Source organism: Silurus meridionalis, chromosome 2 (genome assembly GCF_014805685.1).
Source record: "Silurus meridionalis isolate SWU-2019-XX chromosome 2, ASM1480568v1, whole genome shotgun sequence".
Taxonomy (NCBI): Eukaryota; Metazoa; Chordata; class Actinopteri; order Siluriformes; family Siluridae; genus Silurus; species Silurus meridionalis.
Window position 1 is genome coordinate 16,947,896 of NC_060885.1, and position 24,131 is coordinate 16,972,026.

The 24,131-nt window shown below is 35.8% G+C and overlaps 3 protein-coding genes across 3 annotated transcripts; all 3 read right to left on the reverse strand.

The window, feature by feature from the left end:
- Positions 1 to 4,146: 4,146 nt before the first annotated feature.
- Positions 4,147 to 11,003, reverse strand: wnt8b (wingless-type MMTV integration site family, member 8b). Its single transcript, XM_046874793.1, has 6 exons — positions 10,857 to 11,003; positions 9,756 to 9,789; positions 9,163 to 9,301; positions 8,441 to 8,566; positions 8,090 to 8,232; positions 4,147 to 6,934 (listed from the first exon to the last, which is right to left on the reverse strand). The coding sequence occupies exons 1-6, from the start codon at positions 10,925 to 10,927 to the stop codon at positions 6,374 to 6,376; spliced, it is 1,074 nt and encodes a 357-aa protein (XP_046730749.1). The 5' UTR covers positions 10,928 to 11,003; the 3' UTR covers positions 4,147 to 6,373.
- Positions 11,004 to 16,840: 5,837 nt separating this feature from the next.
- Positions 16,841 to 20,340, reverse strand: scdb (stearoyl-CoA desaturase b). The gene is given in 6 exon segments (XM_046875834.1): positions 16,841 to 17,040; positions 17,451 to 17,465; positions 17,468 to 17,682; positions 18,575 to 18,780; positions 19,418 to 19,548; positions 20,118 to 20,340. Coding segments are annotated over 6 exon segments (990 nt in total).
- A 2,172-nt stretch (positions 20,341 to 22,512) lies between these two features.
- On the reverse strand, positions 22,513 to 24,080 carry trmt2b (tRNA methyltransferase 2 homolog B). Its single transcript, XM_046875743.1, has one exon. It carries the CDS (start codon positions 23,705 to 23,707, stop codon positions 22,547 to 22,549), a length of 1,161 nt encoding a protein of 386 aa, XP_046731699.1. The 5' UTR covers positions 23,708 to 24,080; the 3' UTR covers positions 22,513 to 22,546.
- Positions 24,081 to 24,131: the final 51 nt, after the last annotated feature.

Sequence of the window (24,131 nt, forward strand, 5' to 3'; positions counted from 1 at the left end):
AATTAACAGTCTCTGTCTGTTTTATCCCCGTTTCCTTAACAGCTCATCTCTGATGGTTTGGGTGGAAAAGATGATTCCTTAATAATACGCAAATATGAAACCATTGTGTTTTTTAAATATGAAAACGGCTTTAATTCACAATTTTTTTATCTGTTAAAAAGGTCCTTACAGCCCAAACCATCTTCATGGGTTAGTCACTAATCCGGGTTGCCAGATCTTTATAATTCAGCATTTAAAACCTGACCAGATGTAGATATAGGAAACAAAACTAATTCTAGGTTTTGAACAAAACAGTCTAGTCTGGCTGTTGCAAATAATAGATGAACGCAAAATTCAGCATTCAAGATAGCTTTAAGTGAAGGGAATGTATTCAAGTGGAAGAAAAAGCTTCACAATGATCATGAATGGTCTCTTTCTTAAAACTAATTTTAATTCATTCCTAAAACCCAATTCCACTTTTCGCACATCAGGCTCAAAATCATTGCAGCTTTATATTTAAAAGAAGTGCCATACAGCTAAACCTTTAATTACAACATTCAATGAAATACAGTATTTACAGTGGTTATGGCTCAATGCATGCTCAGGTGTTGGTCACTTCCATAATATATTTTGTTTAGATTATTTATTAGTATATAGCATATTGGCTGAAGGACAAGAGTTGGACAATTGTGTGGTTGAAATTTCTTTCACAGCGAAAACAAAAGTCAAGGAAAGGAAGGTTTTATAAGAACTTAAATAAAGTACACTCAAATAATATGCATTAATCAAGAAAAAAAAAAAGAAAATGTCTCCAAAACATAAAAATAGAAACAGAAACCTACTTCATCATTACTTGCAAAAATATAAGCCAAGGAGCCAGTTTAGCAAATGCAGTGATTTCTATTACAGAATCATTACTGTTTTAAATGCAGTGCTGCCTGAGGGCCCTGAGATCACAGGCATGCAATATGAATTTTTGAAACTTTTGATGATATTATGTACTGGAAATAATTAGATATTCAGCTGTTTTGCAACTTTATGTTGAGGAACATTATTCTGAATTTGTTCCACAATTTGTAGACATGGTCTTTCACAGATTGGTGAAGCTCTGCCCATCTTTACTTTTAAGAGACTCTGCCTCTCTAAGATACAATATTTATACCAATCATCTTACTGATCTGTTGCCAATGAACCTAATTAGTTGCAAAATGTTTAATAACAAGCACTTTTTCCAGATTTTTTTTTTTTGCCCCGTCCCGACTTTTTTGAGACGCGTTGCAACCATCAAATTCTCAATCGGCTTCTTTATTCCTTAAAATGTATTTCTCAGTTTAAACATTTTAAATGTTTTCTATTTTCTAATGTAAATAAAATATGGGTTTATGAGATATGCAGGTTAATTTCATTCTGTTTTTATTTACAATTTTTACAGTGTCCAACCTTTTTTGGAGTTGGGGTTGTAAATCATTTATTGATTTTTTTCTGTTTGTAGCAGTAGCTTTAGAAAGAGAGTAGTCATGTCATGTTCCAGTTAAGGGGATTTCCAGTTAAAAAACAGTAGCATAACATATTCCTATATTTATTATAATTATTACATTTGAAATAATAATGGTACTTGTGTCAAGTTTACCATAAAGCATATGCGGGTTTGTTGATAGGGAAAGTGCTAGAGCCAGTAGAATAAGCACTAACACAGTTGATGAATCATGTGATGACACTATATATATATATATATATATATATATATATATATATATATATATATATATATATATATATATATATATATATAGTGTATGTGGCCTGGACCTAGATTCCTGGCCTAAATAATAGTGCTAGACTGGCCCTGACTTATACCTCTTATTACTGATGGTAAAGCTTGATATATCTAAGCTTTGATCATTCAGTTCACTTACAAATAAGATTCAAAATGTTCATGTAGGTCAGTTAAGCTATATAGTCCATGACAAACCTTTTCACCAAAACAGGCTTAGTTCAGTGTTCGAGTGACTCTATTTTGTTTTGATTTATTTGATTCACTATATTGTCCTCAAACATTGTTTAGGCAACAGATTAAGCTTATTATGTAGATAATTTTTCTGTATAAGTTTATACAGATACTCACACACACACAGTGGGAATGCAAAGGTCTGAGACCACTAGTGAACATGCTTTTGCTCAGGATTCAGGACTCTTTTTCAATTTAACACAATAGATTTTATTATAAATGATATTCTGTGAATAGTGAAATGATTCGTAAAAAATATATATATTAGAGTAGCTTTATTTTACATGAATTTTAGATTTCATGTTCCATTTTTAATGACAGTGTGCACTTACACTGACACAGATTTCACAAGCTTGTATAAAAACTGATCGTCCATTTTAGACTTTAGACATTTTTAGTGTCATCTGAACGCATGCTTCAATGGAAGCAATAAGGCTTAAAATCTTTTAAATCCGTTTGTATAAAAGATTAACATGGTCCGCATCACAAATGTGCTTACATTTACACAGCCTAGAAAGCATATAACATCTTCAATGCTGAACAGCCAAGATTCTGCATCTCATTTTGATTGTTTTTGTTTTCTATATTCTGTTTAATTACAGTTTTAAATGCAAAATATTTGTATGATAAGCAAAATGAAGACTGTCGTGTCTTGAATTTTCTTATCATACAAAACGCAGGGTGATGTTCAATAAGATTTAAAATAGTTGTAGTCTGATATTAATATTAGTATTATTATATATTAGATAGTGATACTGGCATTTTCCTTCAGTTCACCAGCAGATGGAACTGTAGCACAACTCTCACATATTGACATATACCATGTGCCTTCGTTCAAGTCTAAATCTTTTTGCAGTTTTTTTAGATATCACTTAAACCTCATACTTTAATAGAAGTTAAAAAAAAAGTGAGACTTAGAATCCTAACAGTTTAGCGACATATCATATATACATATTATATAACTACATTGTCTTTATATTACCGTAAATACTGCCTCATATAAATCAATTTTCATGAAAAATGTACAAATGTAAATCACACATTATGTGTGAGCACATGCTGAGGTTTAGAGTTTGTAATGCTTTTAATTGCTATAAAGGGAATTTTACTGATTTCAATGGAATCTGCAAAAGTCACTGTCTCTATTCATATGTTTTGCCTTCTATTGATTGTATGTTATCTCTAATGGAGACCAGTAGAACGCCTGTGCCAACTTGAACACCACATAGTGGAACCTACTGGTCGCCAATATGCACCATTAAGATTACGCACACAGATTTCGGGAAGTTTCTACAATAGTTTCATTGGCTTGATGTTAATTGTTTAATGGTGTACACTAACGCACTACAGAAATTAAACCCATTTGGTAATCGTTTTACTAGATACAATTTGAATGTCTGTAATAGTATTTCTAGTGGAATTCGTTAAAACGTGTGTGATGGTTTCTATCGGAAAATGTGTGTAATTTACGACGGAGATTACACGGCGTGTTCGGGCTAATATGGGATTAAAAAAAAACAGAGTTGGAAAGGAAGGAACGGAGAAAATCCGATTTAAAAACTCAGAATTTTCAAGTTGTAAATCGACATTTTCAAGTTTAAAACTTACAAAGAACCAAATGCACATCTTAAAAAGATTACGAGAAAGAATTTACGAGAAGAAATTTTAATTTTTCCAGTTTAAAACTCGAGAATTTCCAGTAAAATGATCTGTTGATTCTGGGATAACATAAGTATTTCCTTGTTGCTAAATCAAAAGGAAAAGTAAAGTTTGATTCAATCTTTCACTCCAGGCTTTACCATGTGTCTAAACAAGAATCTTCATCAGTCATTTTATTGTTTCCTCTCAGCACATCCTACTGACTCTGCACCTCTCTATTGGTGCTGTGTGTCCAAAGCTCCTAAGCCACAAATCCCATTAGTTAAGGTTTAACAGAACTTTTATATGTAATCCATCCTTTGAAGGTTTTATTATGACTTTATGTGATGGAAGAAATAATTTGCTAAATTGTGTTTATATTTTACATAAGTATAAATCAAAATGAAGATCAGGATCAAGTATATATCAAAATAATTCTGAAATGAGACTTGACAATTACATTTCTATAGACAAGCATTGTGTCTATATTTTATTTCCTCTACAAGATTCAACATTTTTAAGTGGCACAAATACAGTATATTAGCCTGTGTCCCAGAAACATAGAAGAAGTCACAAAGAATGATTAATGGTTCAGTGATTTTGGAAATGCACACTGTTTTTCTGAACCACGTGAGGAAATTTAGACCTAGATGCATGCACAGCTCCTAATTTTGTTATGTGGAAACATCCTATAAAGTGTCACACTGCAAATCACAAGTGGCAAGACACACCCAAAGTAGAAATTAGGTTTAGCAATAAAGGTACATTTACTGAACTCACACCATTTAACCATTAAATACCAAGCTAAGCAGCTTTAATGTATAGTTGTGAAGACAAAGATGTGATGTCATTACATTTGTGTTTTTTTTTTATATTCTGCCTACGTAATGCAACATCATTTTAATTGAAATATTTTATTTTACATGTTTAAAAGCTTTCTAATGATGGTGTTTTAATTTGATTTCTTTAATGACCCTAAATAGCAAACACATTTAATAACTTATTTTAATAGACCTAATATTATAAAAATAATAATAATAAAAAAAAACCTTGCAGACAAGTGAACTGATAAAACATTAATTCATTCATAATTTATTCAGGTGACTAAATTTAACTTGGACAGGAGGAATCCTAAATCAGCTGGAGGCAAGAGGATGCAAATAAGATCAGCAAGGTGCTCCAATGACAAGACTCTAAGTAAAGCAGACTGTGCTTTACATGCATTAATTCATCACTTAGTGTAGATTTAATTAGGCTTTTTAATCGGATATCACTTTTGCTGAGCCTCAGTTTTTTGTCATTGCATGCTACAGTAGGGCTGGCACTTCTGCAGGTGGGATGGAAGCTGGCAAGTATTTGTTTATGAACCCTCCTTGTCTAGGTACAATACTTGAACTAACTTCTATTCATCAAATAGTGTGAATCCATGCAAAGCCTTTTCCCAAAGTCCCTTTGAAGGCAACAGGCCATTGAAGGAGGAGGAGAGAGGGATTAGCTTCTTCAGCAGTGGTGCATTACCGAGGGAGCTGATTAGCTCGCCATTCATTGTTAAATCGAGCAAAGGAAGGCCCTAGAGGAGTGAAAGGAGCCAAATAGGTGGGCTTGGAATAAAACATCCACAGGAAGCCCAATACAGGCCACATGAAGTTTCCCAACATTTTTTCCCCCAAGATGATGGCGTGAAAAGGAGATTAGCATACAAAATTAGAAGCAAGATAATTTGAGGGGCGACTTGGTCCATGTTTTCCCTCTGTCTCGACAAAGTTAATTAAACCAGTATTAAACAGTAAAGAAACATCCAAGTGCCAAGGCGTTGGGAGCTCTTTGAGGATTACTTAGATAGAAAAAAAGGGCATTTGAATAGAAGAAATTGAGAGAGGTGTGAAGGAAGGAAGACTATAATTAAAACTTTTTTCTCATTGTTACGTTGCCCCAGGGTTATCTGATACTAAATCCAAAAAAGAATTAGCTAGTCTACATGGCATGCTTAAAATATGCAATCCTGGTAAAAAAAAAATCTATAGTAGTAAGTAATTATATAGGAACAGTTTAAATAAAAAATTAGCAATGTATACATGTATGTACTCTGGATCTGTATGGAGTATTCAATTTGATATTTTTAGGTAGATTCAAGATTTACCAGATTACCCCTAACCACTATGAACCAGTTTTTGTGACCAAATACATGAGCGTACCATTCCTATTTATATAGTACATACTTACCAATTAATAATCATTTTTAAAAAGTTATGAATTATGAAAAGACACATTACATATCTTTAATCGTAAACGTTACGGGACATAATATGAAATAAACAAAAAACTATCCAGCAAAACACTACTACATATATGAAATAAATTAACAATATACAAAGTGCTTCATCTTATTTACAGATCATTTACAGAGAGTGTGATTATTATCCCCATAAGACAACACCATAACATGTAATTGTTGGTGTTTTTTCTTTTCAGATTCAGATGTAATATAATAGCAAGAATACTGAGATAAAGTTCTGGTGCTGGAATTCTGGGAGACATTCTTTTTTAAAGAATGTCTCATTCATAGTCTAGTGAACCCTATTTTATGATTAAATATAGTTTTCAGTGCTATTTAATATTTGATATTTATTATTTGTTTGTGTATTGTATGTGTTCTTTTTCAATGTCAGTGTTTTTAATTGCTAAGTCAAAACTCAGGTTGAATATATTAAAGATTACACTGTCATTTTTAATCCTTAAAAAAACACTTTAGTGCTTCTTCTTTAAACGGAGACTTTTCCCTCGACTTGCGCTATCGTTCTTAACCTGCTTGGCTCGCACACAATAGTACTTGGTGACAGTCTTGCGGCATTGCTCACATTTCACCGCACAACACCAGTGGAATTTGCAGTTGCAGCTGGATACAGTCTCTGCCCTGCGTTCCTCCACAGCCAGGCCACAGTCACTGCATAGTCGCTTGCAGCTACGTTTCTCCCACTTACTCAGATTTTTGCCCTTTTTCAAGCACTCACGGCCTTCTGTGCCTGGAAGGCCTAGGGTACGGTTCTCAACGCAGTAATCAGGAGAATCCTCCAGGTGCACCAGCTCCTTGCGAGAGATGGAGCTGAATGTCTCAGTGACAGCCCCGCGACTGGCTGCACTGTTACCTGCACCACGCAGGAGGTCCACCTTAATGGCACGATAGTACTTCTCTTTTAGGTAGTTGCCCACTTCTCGAAATTCAGGCAACTGAAGCCAGCAGGTCTGGGTGGTGCAGCTGCCGGATACACCATGGCATTTACACGTCCTTTGCATGGTCCCTTTCACAGCCTGGTGTAAGAAAAGATCACAAATGATAGAAATGTCTAATGTGCTTCAAAAAAGAATGCATCACTCTTAACCAGCAATTCAATAACAAACATTTTTGAGCATTGTTCATTCTCTAATTTCAGCATTTGTACCCTTTTCCATATCTTAAAGACACTTGAATTTAAATTGATCATTTCTCAAGATACCACACAATGAACCTATTATTGGACAGACTATATCCAAAACATCCACTTGACAAAAAAAAAGGAATTCATTTGAATAAAGAAAAGCAGGTTCAAGGTTCAAGCTTGGGTGTTTCTCTTTTTCTACTTTTGTGCCTTCACAATATATCTTGACTTCAGATGAAACAAACATCTGTCATTTGAAAGGAAGCATCTCTTTTCTCATGGAGGTATTTGCTCTTGATAGGAGGCAGAATCAAGGTTTCACAGCGAGCCGAATTGTTCAGCACAGGAAAGGGGAGTATTTATTTAGCAAGGCCATTGTCAACATGTTTTCTGCCATGGGCAGACCCAATGGTTAATCCATTCAGGATGAAATGAAAAAGAATTCTTTTGCATTTTTTTTTTAGTTACAATGATGCTCCAGGTGCCATAGTGAGCTGACAAAACCTGCAGACGGGGTACTGGCAGGAAAAACAAAGCTCTTCAGCTGCATGGATGTGATGCCTGTGGCTCTCTCAAGTGCAACAAAGACCAACATAAATGTAAGATCCTTATTGCTAGAATAAAACTAAATGCTTATTCGAGAAGCAACAGAATACAGGACCTTTGCAACGTGTGGCCCCCTAGGTCTTCTAATTAAGCTCGCACCACTGATCCCAAGAATCTTGAGTTGAGGTCTTGTCATAAAGGACATTCACAGGCTGTAAATAGGCCCATCTGGTACAGCGCAAACACTGTTGGGGGAATGAGTGGCACCTTGCTTATAAGGCCATGAATGAAACTCTTGGGTGGTAAGCGATCACTGGAAGCACTAAAATGATTCAAAAGGCACTTTAAATTCTGTTGGTGGCCAGGAGAACTGAATATGTTTCAAGTCCCATCTTGTAGTGCAGGACTAAATCCCCCACTCTAGCAAACTATCTCTAGCACCCTCTCATAGGGTAAAGTCCGTGGGAGAAACCAGAGAAGCCTTCTTTAATATTCAGGATACCTTGCGTCCAGCTTCATTGTTGTGCAGGTTCATGGCAGCACGTGCATCCTGCCCAGTTTCTAATGCATCCACAAACTGTTTAGAGATGGCCTCACCAAAGCCCACATTATCACTGCAGCCTCCCCACAACCAGCCTTGACCACCTGAAACATAACCACAATTTCAATATAATACCACACAAACTAGTAGCATGTACATCTCTTGTGATAGTTAAGCAAATGCAAAAAAATAAAATATGTGCCCAATGTTCCTATAAGGAGAACCTGGGATGATCTCCAGACCATTCACACCATTCACACTGGCTGTCATTGTGTACAACATAGTGTTCTTATTTATAGTACATGTATGTACCTCGTTGACCGTTCCTGGTGTCATCACAGCCACAATTATCAAAGTCACCCAAGCTGCAGTTCCTTGTGAGAGTGTACATAACCCCAGCAGAACTGATGGCATGTACAAATGCCGTCTCCCGAGTTGCTGCAAAGAGAAATGGAATTGAAATTATCTTATTTTTGAGTACTTATTTTTGTGCCCAGCATGACCTACACGATCACTTACATTTCTCTGCATTTCCCTGTAAGTACAGAAAAGATATTAAATACTATTTATGACTGCGCATGGGTTTGTTTGTTGAATGAAACAGTGAAGCGCACAGTTGGCATAAGCTCAGCAGTCTCTCAATTAGGCAGGGGTCGGCACTAGACTGGGTCAGGTTTCTTTTTAGCACTTGAAGAATTCCCTGTGAAAGGAATCTAAGGCAAACCTTTGACCCACACCCTTCAGATTAAGAGGACATCCATTTCACTCCCTCATGCTGCCTCACAATAGCATCTAGGTGGCTTTCTATTTGCTCACCTACACGCAAAGTTTGACTGAGTGGAGAAAAATATATATGTGGCTACAGTAAACAGTGTTCAAAAAGTTTTGAATCAGTTTACTATGACCGAATGTTGTTTCTGTAATAGATAAATTACACCATATACTAGCACATTGGATTGTCAAATACAGTTACATTTATTAAATGTACTGGGACAAACAAAACAAGTATTTTTATTTCAATTACACACACTTACCACTTCTGAGACCACTGTGGGTGGAAAGCTGAAGGGCTCGTTCTGGACAGTTCCAGCGCTCCCACGCAAACTGATACTTGCATTCCTCAATCCCACTCTGAGCGCCTGCAGCTACGCTACTGGAATAGATCAGGTAAGCCTGCAAAAGCAGAAATACTTAAACAATTTGATCCTTTTAACACCCACACTGACTCACACACACACACACACACACACACACACACACACACACACACACACACACACACACACACACAAACACACTTTGATTTAACCTTTTGCAGGCACAAATGATCTCATGTTATTCATCAATCAAGATCAAAAGTGGTTTTGTTTACTGAAACTGCTCCATGCAGAACAGCTGAACCTCTCACAATGTAAATAAGTTTAATTGGAATAAAAACTTAAGGACAAAAATTGTGAGTTGTAGTCTTTCCTAATATCAGATAATGTGCTGTGAGGGTAAAAAAATGTCACTGGCATGCACCATTTGTAGTGTAATCATTCCTCCTAAAATAATGATCTACTTAAATCAGTGATGAGATATATTGGTACTTTGATTTTAGATAAAGATCAAAAGGAAGTTAGCTTACTTTTGGGCCAGTCATCAGGAAATTATTCACTGACCTGGAACACAGAGCAATAGTGTTAGCTCTTCCTATGTCCAACAATTTTCTACACAAAATGTTAAAAGGTTGCATTTTGTGCAAATGATGTCCATCAAACAAACAAAAAATAATAGTCATCCTTTTATTTTTCAGATTTATATTATATACAGTACATGAAAAGCATTTATGATACCATGTCGATTTCTTAAATGTATACAATTATTTAAATGCAATATGTACACATTAATAAAAAATAATCTTGTCATAAAAATCTTAATCTGAATAAAAAGCTGTGTATGTGTATGTGTATGACATGTAACTAAGTTGGATAGAAAATGTGTTATAATTAATAGACCACATTAAGAAATATGGTTAAATACAGTTATAAAGCCTATAAATAGAAACGTTATTAGAAAACACAAATGTTTGTTTGTTTGTTTGTTTGTACTATTAATATACATGCCTATTCAATTATATTTGCCATCTGTTAGGCTGAATGCAGAAAAGAAAATGTCTTCAAACAGAAAATACATGAAAGCACACTTTCTGAACATGCATTAAGGTTCTAATTTGTAAAATATGTTAAATACGTTTATATAATTATTATTATAATTATGATTATTTTTTATTAGTAATATTATTGTTATTGTTATTATAATATTGACAAAAACCTGGTTATAAAGAAACCAGGCAAACATTTCACTATTCTCCATGGTCATCACAAATTGAGAAATTTAAATAAAAATGTTTTGCTTTGAAATAAAAAGAAATATCAAATATCACAGAGGTCATTAAATAACAGATCATTCTGACCACTGCACCAGAAGAATCAGCTATATCAGATATACAATCAGGTATAACATATGAGGAATAAAACCAAATGGATTTAGATCAGCTACAAAATCGTTTAAATGCAAAAATCGTTCCAACAAGTTCAATGATTGATGAATGCAATATCTTTTATTTTTTTTAGTTTTTTTATTGAATAAAACCGTTGTACTTATTAATTGGATTGAAAGTGACAGTACTTTTTTTTTTGCTTTGTTTTTTGTTACTATCATATGTTAAAGTGTAAAAGTAACTTACCAGCTGCAGCACGATTTCATGTGAACCATTAAGATGAAAATGTAATAATAAACGTCCAAATGGATGAACATCCTGAGAGCTCGCTGTTAAAGCCAGCTGTTAGGCTAGAAAACGGAATCAGGCGCAGTAGAGTCTATATAAGCTACAGGCAGCCTCTGAAATGGATCTGCTCTCATCCCAAACCGAGATTATCTGCTTAATTAAAGCCTTTTCCCCCCTTCTTAGCCTTTCAGCCAATCAGCACTATTGTGCCTAGCTGAGACTGAAATGATCAAAAGGGCACAGTGGTTTCCCCGGGGCCAAATAGCGGGGAAGAGCTCAGGGTGCCTTAACAGTTGGGGCGAATCCATATGAATTCGGACTGGAGATCGCTGATCTCCTCAAAAACTCTATTTAGTCAGTGTGATACAGTAGCCTGGGAACCAAGGATGCTCAAGGATTATCGCCCCGATCAAACGCCAAATGTTATTTCGATTCTTCTCTGTTGAGGAAATTAGTGCACTTTATTTGTATTGATTTTTTTTCTTCAGTGCAGACTTTATATTCAATCATCCTTAATCCAGAACAACCTCATTCTGTAGAAATGGCTTTGCCTATAAATATAACAAATCACAAATCTGATCTAGGATTCGTGTGCTGAATGCGTCTAATACCGGACTCTATAATCTGCTGCAGAAGCTTTCAGAATAGACCAACTTTATCAGATGCAGGAGTGAAAAAGAGACAGATTTAAGAGGATGAAATGAATAGGAACGGTGCCGATCGATGTAATGAAATGAACAGGTCATGACAACATTGTGTTTGCTCTCCTAATCCTGACAAACTCAAAGATCTTTTGTTGTAATCTTCAATAATCTCCCGTTTTTATCACAGCTCATGTTCGGTCTAATTTAAGATTAAGGAACGTTATTATAAAGAGATGCCTCTGGATTATGACCTGAAAGGGCCGGAAATAATTTTTCTTTTTTTCTAGGATAATGGTTAAGTCATGAATTTGCCCACCCACTAGTGATTTGATTCGCAAGTATAATCTGTAAATGAGTCAATTCTGCGACTAAAGAAAGAAAGAAAGAAAGAAAGAAAGAAAGAAAGAAAGAAAGAAAGAAAGAAAGAAAGAAAAAGTAAACTTGGTTTAACTAAACATGTGATGTACCCCATAGACTTCATAAACATGATAAATCCACAGACGGGATTTAATTTTGAGCAATCTACAATTTTTGCAGTGACTGTGATATAAATAATAAATACTTTTTGTGCAGTCTAATTGTCAAATCAATGATTATAAACGTGTGGCACAAACAACTTTATATATTTTTTAATTTCTATTATATTTTATTTCAGCATTATTATTTTTGTATATAATAAAAAATATATATTTTTATTAATTACTAACAACAACACAAATTATTAGCTGAAGTATGAGCCATTTAAACAGTAATACAGTAATGGGGTGTATAAAGGGCACTGTTAAATTGCTGTAAAAGTTTTCATTAATGTTTTAAAATATATTAGGCTACATTAAAGTTCTGTACAATCGTATTATAGGATAAAATAAGCTCCTATAAAGTTTAAGTTTTGTATTGTAATATATTTCAATAACACAATAATTTTTCGGAGGCAGAATATGACTGAGCTGACATGTCTTGTTTGGTGGTTCTGGGATTTGAGCAGATGAACTAATTTATATACACTTGTTCTACTGAATTATCTCCACTTCCAGACTCTGTAGAATTTTTGATTCTTTAAAGTAGCCATTTATTTTTATTTTTTTTATGAGAGCATCGCAATTTCTTGCCATTTTCTCAGTCCGCCTCATGAGGTTGTCACCTAAAATGATTTTACAACAATCTTGAGGAGTTCCAAGAGGTGTTGAGTGCTTGTTGGCTGCTGGTACAACCCATCCCAAACCATCTCAGATGGATTTAGATTAGGTGACTGTGAAGGCTAGGTCATCTAATTCAGCACTCCATCGATCTCCTTCTTGAACAAATAGCTCTTACATAACCTAGAGTGTGTTTGTGGTCAGTGTCCTGTTGGAAAACAAATTATAGTCCCATTAAGTGCAAACCAGAAGGGATGGCATGGTGCTGCACAATGTTGTGATAGTCATGTTGGTGTTACCATAAAAGAACCCCCCACACCATCACACCTCTTTCAGGCTTCATAGTGGAAACCACACATTGGAAAGCCATCCTTTCACTCTATGTACATTAAAAAAAATATATATATGGCATTTAGAACAAAAAATCTCAGATTCTGATTCATTAAAACAAAAATGTCAACTGTTCTTTTCACTGATCTAATGTATTTGATTTATTATGTAGATTTATGTAGATTGGTGGTTTTTGAGGCTGATACTTGTAATAAACATCCCTGCAGCAGATGTAGCTCTTGGTCTTCCTTTCCTGGGACAGTCCTCATGAGAGCCTGTTTCATCAAAGTATTTGGTAGTTTTGGAGACTGCACGTGGGAATACATTTAAAGTTCTTGTGATTTTTTATACTGACCTTCATTTCTTAAAATAATAATGGATTGTCTTTTCTCTTTAATTAACGAAGTGTTTCTAGCCATCATATGGATTTGTACGGTAGTTGTAGCAGGACTAATGGGACTATTCACTCTGCACCCATGCTTTCCTCTGCACAAAACAGATAATGGTCTAAAGCACAATAAGAAGGCAAGAATATAAAAAAATAACACTTCACAAGGCATAACTGTGAATTGAAAACCATTCCTAGGTGACTACCTCGTGAATCTGATGAAAGAAGTTTGCCAAGATGGCATTTAAGCTAAATGTAGATACTTTGGACAATCTAAAATCTAAAACATATTCCTTGGTTGTTTAACATTTTTCTGTTTACAACATAATTTCAAATGTGTTCTTTCTTCAGGTTTAAGGTACAATGTTGAAAATAATACAAATAAAAAAAGAAATACTGAAGGATCAGGTTTGCCCAAGATTTTAACTGGTACTCTATTTTTTGCAGTGGGTGTATTTAGTAGCACCTGTACCTGCATCAAGACTGCAAGAGCGCTCTCCAGTTTGTAGTCAGCAGAGGGGGCTAGTGTCAAACACACGCATGCACACACACACACACACACACACACACACACACACACACACACACACTTTCTAAAACCACGTAGGCTTATGCAATGCCAGCACCTGCGTCTAACCTCAGCAATCATTTGCAATCATTCAACTCTTAGTTTTTAAATACAAGCTGCAGTTTTTGTTTATTTTTACAAAAAACACTATGATGATAGAAATACGTGAATATTACAGGTTCCCAAATAAAAGAAATAGGATAAAATTTATTTGAACATTTTATACATTTGTGCCACCTGTAGTAATGCTGGCTGATAAAGACTGTAACTGCTATATTTTTAAGTTATCATCCATAAAAAAATCAACATGCAACTCATAAAATTCTTTTCGAAATGTTTATTTATTAAATTTTACAGAAAGGGACAACTTTTTTTACCTTTGGAGGTAAAGAAGAAGAGCAGAAGAGTGAGGACTGAAAGAAGAATAAGATGCAGCTAGAAAGGTACTTGGTGTGACATCTGGAAATAAAAAGGAAGACAAAAAGACGTGGTGGTGGAATGAGGAAGTGCAGGAGAGCATAAGGAGAAAGAGGTTGGTAAAACAGAATTGGGATCGGCAGAGTGATGAGAAAAGAAGGCAGGCGTACAAGGAGATGCGGCAGCAGGTAAATAAGGATGTGGCGAAAGCCAAGGAAAAGGCATATGAGGAGCTGTATGAGAAGTTGGACACTAAGGAAGGATAAAAGGATTTATATTGATTGGCCAGGCAGAGGGACCCGAGCTGGGATGTGTTGGAAGTTAGAGCAATAAAGGATGGAGATGGAAATGAGTGACTAGTGAGGAGAGTGTGTTGAGAAGATAAAGGGTGTATTTTGAGCAGCTGATGAATAAGGAAAACGAGAGAAAGAGAAGGTTGGATGATGTGGAGATGGTGAAGCAGGAAAGGGAAAGGATTAGTAAGAAGGAAGTGAAAACAGCTATTAAGAGGATGAAGAGTGGAAAGTCGGTAGGACCAGATGACATACCGATAGACGCATGGAGATGTATAGGAGAGATGGCAGTGGAGTTTTTAACAAGTTTGTTTAACGAAATTCTGAAAGGTGAGAGGATGCCTGATTAATGGAGAAGGAGTGTGCTGGTACCAATTTTAAGAATAAGGAAGATGTGCAGACCTGCAGTCACTACAGGGGAATAAAGTTGATCAGTACTACATATGCAATATTTGCTTTGAGAATGTTGATGGTCAGAAGGAGTTGCATTGTGTTTGTGTATTTAGAGAAAATGTATGACAGGGTGCCAAAAGAGGTGTTGTGGTATTGTATAAGGAACTCAGGTGTGGCAAAAAAGTATGTGATGGTGGTGCAGGACATTGTGACAGCAGTGATGTGTGCAGTTGGATTGACAGACTGGTTTAAGGTAGAGGTTGGACCACTTTAAGGATCGACTCTGAGTCCTTTCCTGTTTGCAGTGGTGATGGACAGGTTGATGGACGAGATATTGTTATTTGTGGTGAGAGTAGGGAGCAGGTTGAGAAGAGCCTGGAGAGGTGGAGGTACATGCTGGAGAGAAGGGGAATGAAAATCAGTAAGAGTAAGACAGAGTACATGTGTGTGAATGAGAGGGAGGGCAGTGGAGTGGTGCGGTTGCAGGATGAAGAGGTGGTGAAAGTGGATGAGTTTATGTACCTGAATTTTATGAATTCAGAAATTGGTTAAAACAGCTGTTACATTCTGAGAGGAAATGGCTTATATGCCAGAAAAAATGAGCTTTTATCAGATTAATGTACATGGCATTTTTAGCATTAAAGAAGAATGGTTGGAGAAGAAACTAGATGATCATCTATTTGATGATCTTCAGATTAATCATCTGAATCATCTGAAATGTTTCTATTGTAGTAAAGGGAATCTGAACTCCATTTATTAGACTAGAGTTCAGTAAAAAAAAACATGGTGCTTTTACCTTAACTGCTTGTGCTCTAGTAGAAATAGGTTTAAGCTAATTGACAGCTCTGTCTACCAAATGTGATCCTGTTTAACTGACTGTGTTTGTTTGCTCTGTCTTTGATAGAAATGAAGAGATAACCTTGTTTATACATTTTTACTTTCTGACCTGAATTCTATTTTTTTTAATTCAGAGGTGTTCATGGTCATAAGCTTATAATAATAATTATCAAAAGAAATATTATCATCTTATCAAAAGGAATGTGAACTAAATAGAGGGATGCCAATATCTATGCAATTTCATGTCACAGGAAGGTTTATTATAAACTGTATACATTTATTTAATAATATATTAAGATTTTTCATACAATGTAAATTTTTATATCATTTTTATTTACATAAATTGAAATCTGAAGATTTGTAAAGATTTCTTGAATTGACAGTAAGATGTCTCTGTGTGCAAATTAACAGTATCAGTTTGCAGCGAAACTGTTTAAAAAAAAAAATAGTTTCTTGTGTCTGTGAGCCTTGAATGTATATCAAAAGTGTCAAAGGAACGAATAGTAGTACATTGTTAAGGTTATATAAGCTGTAATTGTATAGCTTGCACAGTTTATCAATGTTTACAAGCTGTATAATGATTTCCTGGAACTGGAACAGTATTGCTTTAGCAGTGCATTCAGCTACTAGATTTAGCTGAATGCACTGCTGAAGCAATACTGTTCCAGTACCTTTGATTTATAGCAAAATCATGTTCCAAATTAATCTTTCCAGCACTAAAGTACACACAGATTCATATTAAAATGTCAAAATATGAAACAATAATCCTTAGTCTGTGTAATCAAGAATTTTTTTTATTTTAACTCACTTTTAGAAATATAATGAATACTAGCATTTTCACTGAACATTTCACTGCACATATCACATATATATATATATTTAGATTTGGGTTTAGCTCTACATGACACATTTGGCTTCTGAAATGTAAGAAATTACTTAGCCACTATTGTAACTGCCATCACCCGTGCGTTGAACCCGAGCCTTAATTGCTTCCTGAGATGTTCTCTTGCGGTCTTGGGCAAGGCCAATGAAGCACATAAAATCAATAAACACTGTGGTGAAGTTCAGCACACTGCCAAACTCACTGGTAGCATAGTCAGATGGAAACGTGTGATGGAAATTATGGAAGCCTTCCCCTGAAATGAAAAAAACTAATATTAACCAACCACAATAACAAACTAATGAATTTCTACAGAAATAAAGCAAGTACAAAAGCCGTTATATATTAATAGTGCCTTTTCTTGTAAATCTATATCATTAATAACTATCATAACCACAGTATTTAGACATTCAAAGTATAATGGAATATTTTATTATGTTTATTAAAATCTTACTGTATCCTCATAATGATATGCACATACTAATAATACATATTAAAGAAGGAATAATGTTCTACATTGCAAAATTCTCATATGATTAATGTAAAAATTGTTAAAAATGATTACATACAATTGAAGAACTGTCATAATAATAAGCTCTATTTTTAAAACCTTGTAATCTATAACCTATAAATATACAAATAAGTGTGTATTTAAAATCGTCCTACCTACAGCACCGAAGCAACAAATTTGTTCTCTCTGGGGTATATGTTGGCATCAAAGGGTCTCATACCCCACATGTGGGCAGCACTATTAACCAGCCAGGTAGCATTAAGGACCACAGCGTATCTTAACAGTCCTGGGATTAAATAAGACACCCACAGGCTTTCCCCCCAGAAGTACCAGGGCACCAGTGTGGGAAACACGAAGCAAATCAGCACCACAGATGCCTTATAGTACCTAAGCCAGTGAAACAAAGATAAACATTTAATCCCTCGTAATAATATATATATATATATATATATATATATATATATATATATATATATATATATATATATATATATATATATGCGGGTGTGTGTGTTGTGCTTTGATGTAAAAGCTGGCTTTTTTGTTTAATTTCAATTTATTTCTACAATATATAAAAGCAAGTTATTGTTCTACTAACTGAGTGTATATGTGCTTATCCCTTCACAATGACATTCCAGGATGACTGTACCACTGCATGCACACAAACGGGATGGTTTCTGTCCCCAACTCATTCACTGTAAGCTGACGTGTTTTTTGGCAGAGGTGGGATGCTTTTATCAACATGCCACGCCACACATTGTGAGTAATACTTTGACTCAAAAGGGGCCGGGTGAGTGAAAAAACCCTGCTTGCATCTATTTGTAGAGTGTATTCATGCTTGCATCCATGATAGGTTCAATTTCATAGTGCATGAAAATCATTATTGGTTGGATATGGTCAAATAACTATGAATTATTGTTGGCCTGGAAATATTTAATATCTGAGAACTTCAACAGAACATCAGTTCTATCAATAAGTCAATATTAATTATACAATAAGTAAATATTAATTACAGAATTTTTCATTCAGGCTTGGATTAAACTTATAAAATGCAAGTAACCCATCACTTTGTATTGGTCTTTGGACCAATAAGTAACTAATTAAACGCTCACTTGGTATTCGTTTAAATTGCATTGGTCTTTGGACAAACTTTGCATTTTAGATCCTCCTGCAGAGAACCCAGAGTTTGTCCAAACACTAATGCAATTTACTTTACACAATAAAGTGATTTCTGTATTCTAATCATTACATTTACAAGTTTTTAAATATATGTTTATACCTTCTCTGGAACATAACGATACTATCCGCCTTGAGGTCACTGAGGTCCAGCTTGCTTCCTTTTTCAATTACTTCTGGGTGCTTACGTACGAACAGCCAGCCAATATGGGAAAAGAAGAAGCCTCTACTGGCATTATGTGGATCTGCATTGGTCTCTGAATGCTTGTGGTGGACACGGTGGTCTCTGCTCCACTCATAGATATCATTCTGAATGGACAGAATTAACACCGACGGCAATTATCAGGTGCTACTTATGTAGTATAATTATATTCAGTGTTACATAATGACAAACCATAATATGCAGAGGGGGAATTGTCACCTAACTATTAAAGTATTTCTATCTGAGACAAAAAAATGCTAGATTACATTTAGCAGGACTAGACACAACTTGTGGAATTACAACTACCACTGCTCTCATGACTTATCAACAAACCCTGCACAGAGTCAGTAGGATTACAGAGGTTATCAATTATGTTTATTTACTGGATAGTCATTCAACAGAACAGCAGGTCTGTCAATAAGTCAATATTGATTATACAATAAGTCACTATTAATTACTGACTTTTTTATTCAAGCTTGGATTGAACCTATAAAATTCAAGTGACTAATCAAACAACTATAATTCCTTAAGAAAATGTTTTATAACTGTGATAATGGTAGTTTAGGCATAAAAATTAACACTGGTCCCTTGGCTATGCTTTACAGACACCTCTGGGACTCTACATCACTCAGCTTATTTAACATGCTAAACAAAAAATAAAAATAGCAAAAAACATGATCCCTGTTTTATACCAATTAGATTTAAGTTGGGTCAAGGATAAATCACTTAAGCAAATTCATTTACCTGAAAGGCCATAGAGTTTGCAAAGGCTAGGAAGATTCTTAATGGCAGTTTAGCTTTATAGGATCTGTGGCTCCAGAGCCGATGTACACCAGCTGTTATTCCCATGGCACTAATCATGAAGCACACCCATGCTGTAAAATGACACATTTTTTAATGAATGTTCAGGTGTTCTTTTCTTCACCGAACTGCTAATTCTATGGTATTTATGGATGAGAAACAATACTCTTAGGCTGCTTGGGGCCACCCAGGACCAGAACCATTTTAAAGTGCATGGTTTAAAAGCATAGTATGTAATCTCTTAGGTACCCTAGAAAGTTCCCTGCCTGTTTAGAAACAGTAGTGCTGAGAGGAGTGACATTCCTGCACAGAGATGTTTTTGCATAGGTGGTGAATCTCTTACTGTTTTGTCACAGTACATCACTCCTGACTTCACCTAGGATTTTGTGAAAAGATCAGGCTGCTTAGCTTTTCAAAAAACACTCCTATAAAGAGGAAATGTCTACTCTATCTCTTAAGATCTTAACAAAATAATTTAAACAAGTATATGTTAAACTAGATAAGAGAAATTTTTATCCCCATCCAGAATACATTAAACACCACCATGATAGAAAAAAAGCATTTGTATTTTAACAAATGCATAATGTCATGTATTAAATACAATGATATCAATGCATAGAATAATTCAGAAGAGATAACCCACCCCAGAACAGTGTTATTGGTTTAGCAGAAGGGACTAGGATCAATCCCCAAACAGCTCCAATGTGCAGCAAAGTCATCATCATAACATTTCTCCAAACTATCTTCATTGGTGTCAGAGAGCCCTCTTTCTCCTTGTAGGATTCATCAAAAATATCATCTGCTTCACTATTTTCTTCATGTGTTCGGTGAATGACTGGCTTATCCCTCTTTTCTGTCTGAGTCATACTGTCAGTTTGGTCTGTATCGCCTGAAAGAGACAAAGCCTCATGAAAGCCTCGTTCATTAAAAAAAGATTACAATAATAATTAAAAAAAGCACACAAAAAGAACTCTATTGTGTTAGTAGTTTAACATGCGTTGCTCTCAATTGGTAGCTGTTAATACCTTGTTTTTGTCGACCTACCTTTAAAATGCTAGTTACAGCAAGTTATTCGGAGAGCTGCACTAGTGCTTTATTCCATTTGCTTAACTAAGCCTCTCGTTCCATTTATAAATGTTGCAGTTGGTTGGGAGGTGACTGATGCCACCCTGCTTTGAAAGTCTCATTGGTTGTCAGCTGATGATTATGCTGGATTCTGCTGTCCAAACAATCACTATTTTTTTTTATCTCTCTCTCTCTCTTTCTCTCTCTCTCTATTTATATACGTATGTGTGTGTTTTGAGGATATATATATATCAGTGATCTACAGTAACAAAGTCAATTTAATCAGTCGTTACTTTTTATTTATTAAGAGGATAAAAGCTACACAGGCCAAACGCGCAGAAAGTCACCAATCAGGGCACAGTGTGTTTTAAACTTGTTTTGACTGCGACTTGGCAGTGAAATATTTATATCCATATAACGCTCATTTGCACGGTCGCGTCCATTATTATATCATGTCATGGTGAAAGAACCTGGTCGGGACTTAGAGTCTGCACCCACCTGAAGTCCCCCCACTCATACACTCAGAAAGGAGAGGCGGGGGTTGGATGAGCTCACGTTACATAAAAGGAAGCTCTCAGAAATGTATTGTAGACTGCTCTGAGAATATGTCTTACTCATCCAGTGATGGTAGATGAAATAGAGAGGAGCCTTTCAAAGCTGAAAGTGGGTGAACCTCACATATATATACCTTATTTAAGCTAGAACCACCTTTGACAGTTGGTGGTATCCACTGGACATACAATTCAAGCTCAGTTCAACATCAAGCAGAACATTTTGAGAGGAATAAATGATGTAAGAAACTCCTGACTCGAACTTGCCACAACACCCGTGGCTTTATTTGTGCAACGTTTGAAATACATACAGGTAAATGGACTGGCTATGTCAATTTCCGCCCTATATGATCGGTCACCTGTGATGGACCAGTATCCCTTTTAGGATGAATTCTCCCATCTTGCATTCAGGATTGGCTACAAATCCACTGCAATCTTGATTAGAATAAAGTGGTAACCAGAGATAAATAAATTTTTTGATGATTTGTCAAACTTTAAATGGAAGATGGAGGTTCTACCTATAGGCTTGGTGAGTCTACAGTCATTTGTTAGTATTATTAACACAGGTTTTTATACACGTAAATATTACACGTATAAATAATGCAAAAATAAATAAATACATTTTACTTATCGATTTTAAAAAATAAATAAGCAAACCACTAAAATGTGCAGTGTCATATACTGTAATTTATTTAAATTTTTTTTAAAGAACAATTTGTTACATCAATTCTCTAGCCTTTACTGATTTGTTGCAGTAGCTGATCGTTCTATCCATAACTTCAAAATAGTCTTTTTGGCAGCACTTCTTGCCTAATCCGCAACATACCGTTCCGAGCTTTGTTTATCTCCTACTTTGTAGATTAAATAACTGACGTATATGGCCAAAAGTTGTTTTGTGAAGGACGTTAAGAAAAACTATTGCAATACTTAGAAAAAAAACATGGACAGTCGAAAGTCTTTATTTGACATAAATGTTCTGTTTGTATCAATAAAGTTTGCTAAATTTGGGGTGCTGTGCTGGTTCAAATCAAGTTAATTTGATAAGAACGATAAGAAAGTTTATAAAGCCAGTCAAACTTATGTGAGGAAAATTGGTTATAGTACTATTCATCTTTTAATTGTAAAACTAAAAAAATATACTATTGTTTTTAGTTTGTTTGTATTGACTATATCTCAAACTGAATGAGCTGTATGTATATTGTTACATGCAAATAAACTGGGGACAGGAGCTTTCTACATTCAACATAACTAATAAAGAGTCCTCAACGTCATAACTAGTTGTGATTTGTTCTTTAGTGCACTGGGCTCTAAAGAGGCTGCATTTCCATCTTCTTTTGAGGATCATAATACCAGTAATAGGTTATTAAAATTTTTTTTTTTTAAACTTCAGTCGACCACACCAGAAAAAAAAAAAAAATAGTATAACAGCTATGGTAAGTTTATTAAACATTAATATTTATCGTTCTAATACAAGCACCAGTTCACAGTGAGGTGTGTGTGGAAACATGTCCACAGGAACAGCAAGTTTGGGTTTAAAGCACTCTCCAGTAAACCTTCTTTTTAAATCAGTCTTTCCACAGAGCTCCCGAAAATTCCGCATTGCTTCTCCTTCTGGCTTGCAGGATATATAGATAAGTCTTTGTAAGTCTGGATGATTGCGCAGGGCTCGGATCACTCTATAATGCAGACCTGCCCTGGATGGATTCACAACAGCTGTGAGTGTTCCCTCAAAGTGCATCGCATTTATCAGATTAGGAAGAACAACCTCTGCTTTCCCTGACAAGAACTCGCAGTTCTCAACACCATTTAGTGCTGCGTTATATTTCGCATCCTGTACAGCTTGCTCAATCAGTTCAATGCCAATGACCTTTTTCAATCTGGGGGACAGTGAAATGCCAATAGCTCCTGTACCACAGCACACATCCAACAGAGTTCCTTTTTCACTATCCTTGTTGAGCTCAGCTACTGTTGTGTACAGGGCCTCTGCTGCATCTCTGTTTACCTGAAAAAAGGAATCAGCAGAGATGCGAAACTTAAATCCAAGTATCTCCTCATAGATATGGGGTTCCCCATATAGCAACTGGTATGGGGAATCTTCATGACTGCATCGGGTCATGGTGCTTTCCTGGAAATAGAGAGAGTCCAACTGGCAAACGGACCCTGGTCCTTCGATATAATATTCTACTAGAGATGCTTTATGGACATCAATCTCCTCAGGACTTAGATTTTGTGGATGGAAATATACTATGGCCATTGTGTTACCGGCAGAGTTTGTTCTCACTGTAATTTCTCTCCAGTGTCCTCCATCATGAAACAAAATGCACGGTCTCAGTGGCGAAGCACGTATAAACTCCTCATAGCAGCGTCTCACAAGTTTGTGCTTTGCCGGCATGTTAAGAAGATGGTCACCGTGAACACAGACAATGTCTCTACCTTTTCCAGTGCCAATGTAGAATCCTACAGTTTTTGGATCTCCATCCACTCCTTTGTTGACTGAGAAAGTGGATTTATTGCGGTAGCCATCTCTGACTGGTGAAGGCACTATAGGCAGAATAGGAAATGGGAGTTCTCCCTTATTGGAAGAAAGAGAGGAGTCCTGTTCTAGGTGTTTGATCATCTGAAGTAAAATCGTGTGCTGTCGTTCCTGTTTCCACTGAAGCTGCTCCTCATAACTCAGTCACCACAAAGGGGTCACTGTATCAGCAAGTCTTTCCTCCAGAGGCAGAGCTTCTCTATTTGAAAGCAAGGATTTCTTTTTGCGTCTCCTGTTTTCTGTACTACTGACACACATTAAACTGCGACTGAGTGTTCCATAGCGGTTGGAGACTTTTAGAAGATCCCCAGCACCTTTAAATACTGCTGGGAACATCTTATTCAGGCGCATTTCACTTAGAAGTCTAATTTCAGATCCTACAGTCTGGGCGGATTGAAAGTTTTCCCATCACCGTCGTTCTCCGTCAGTTCGGGGAAGTGTTGCCGGTCCCACGCTGTGACGCATAACAGATGCGACCTGAGCATTTGGTGGTGTTGTGTTTTTTTTG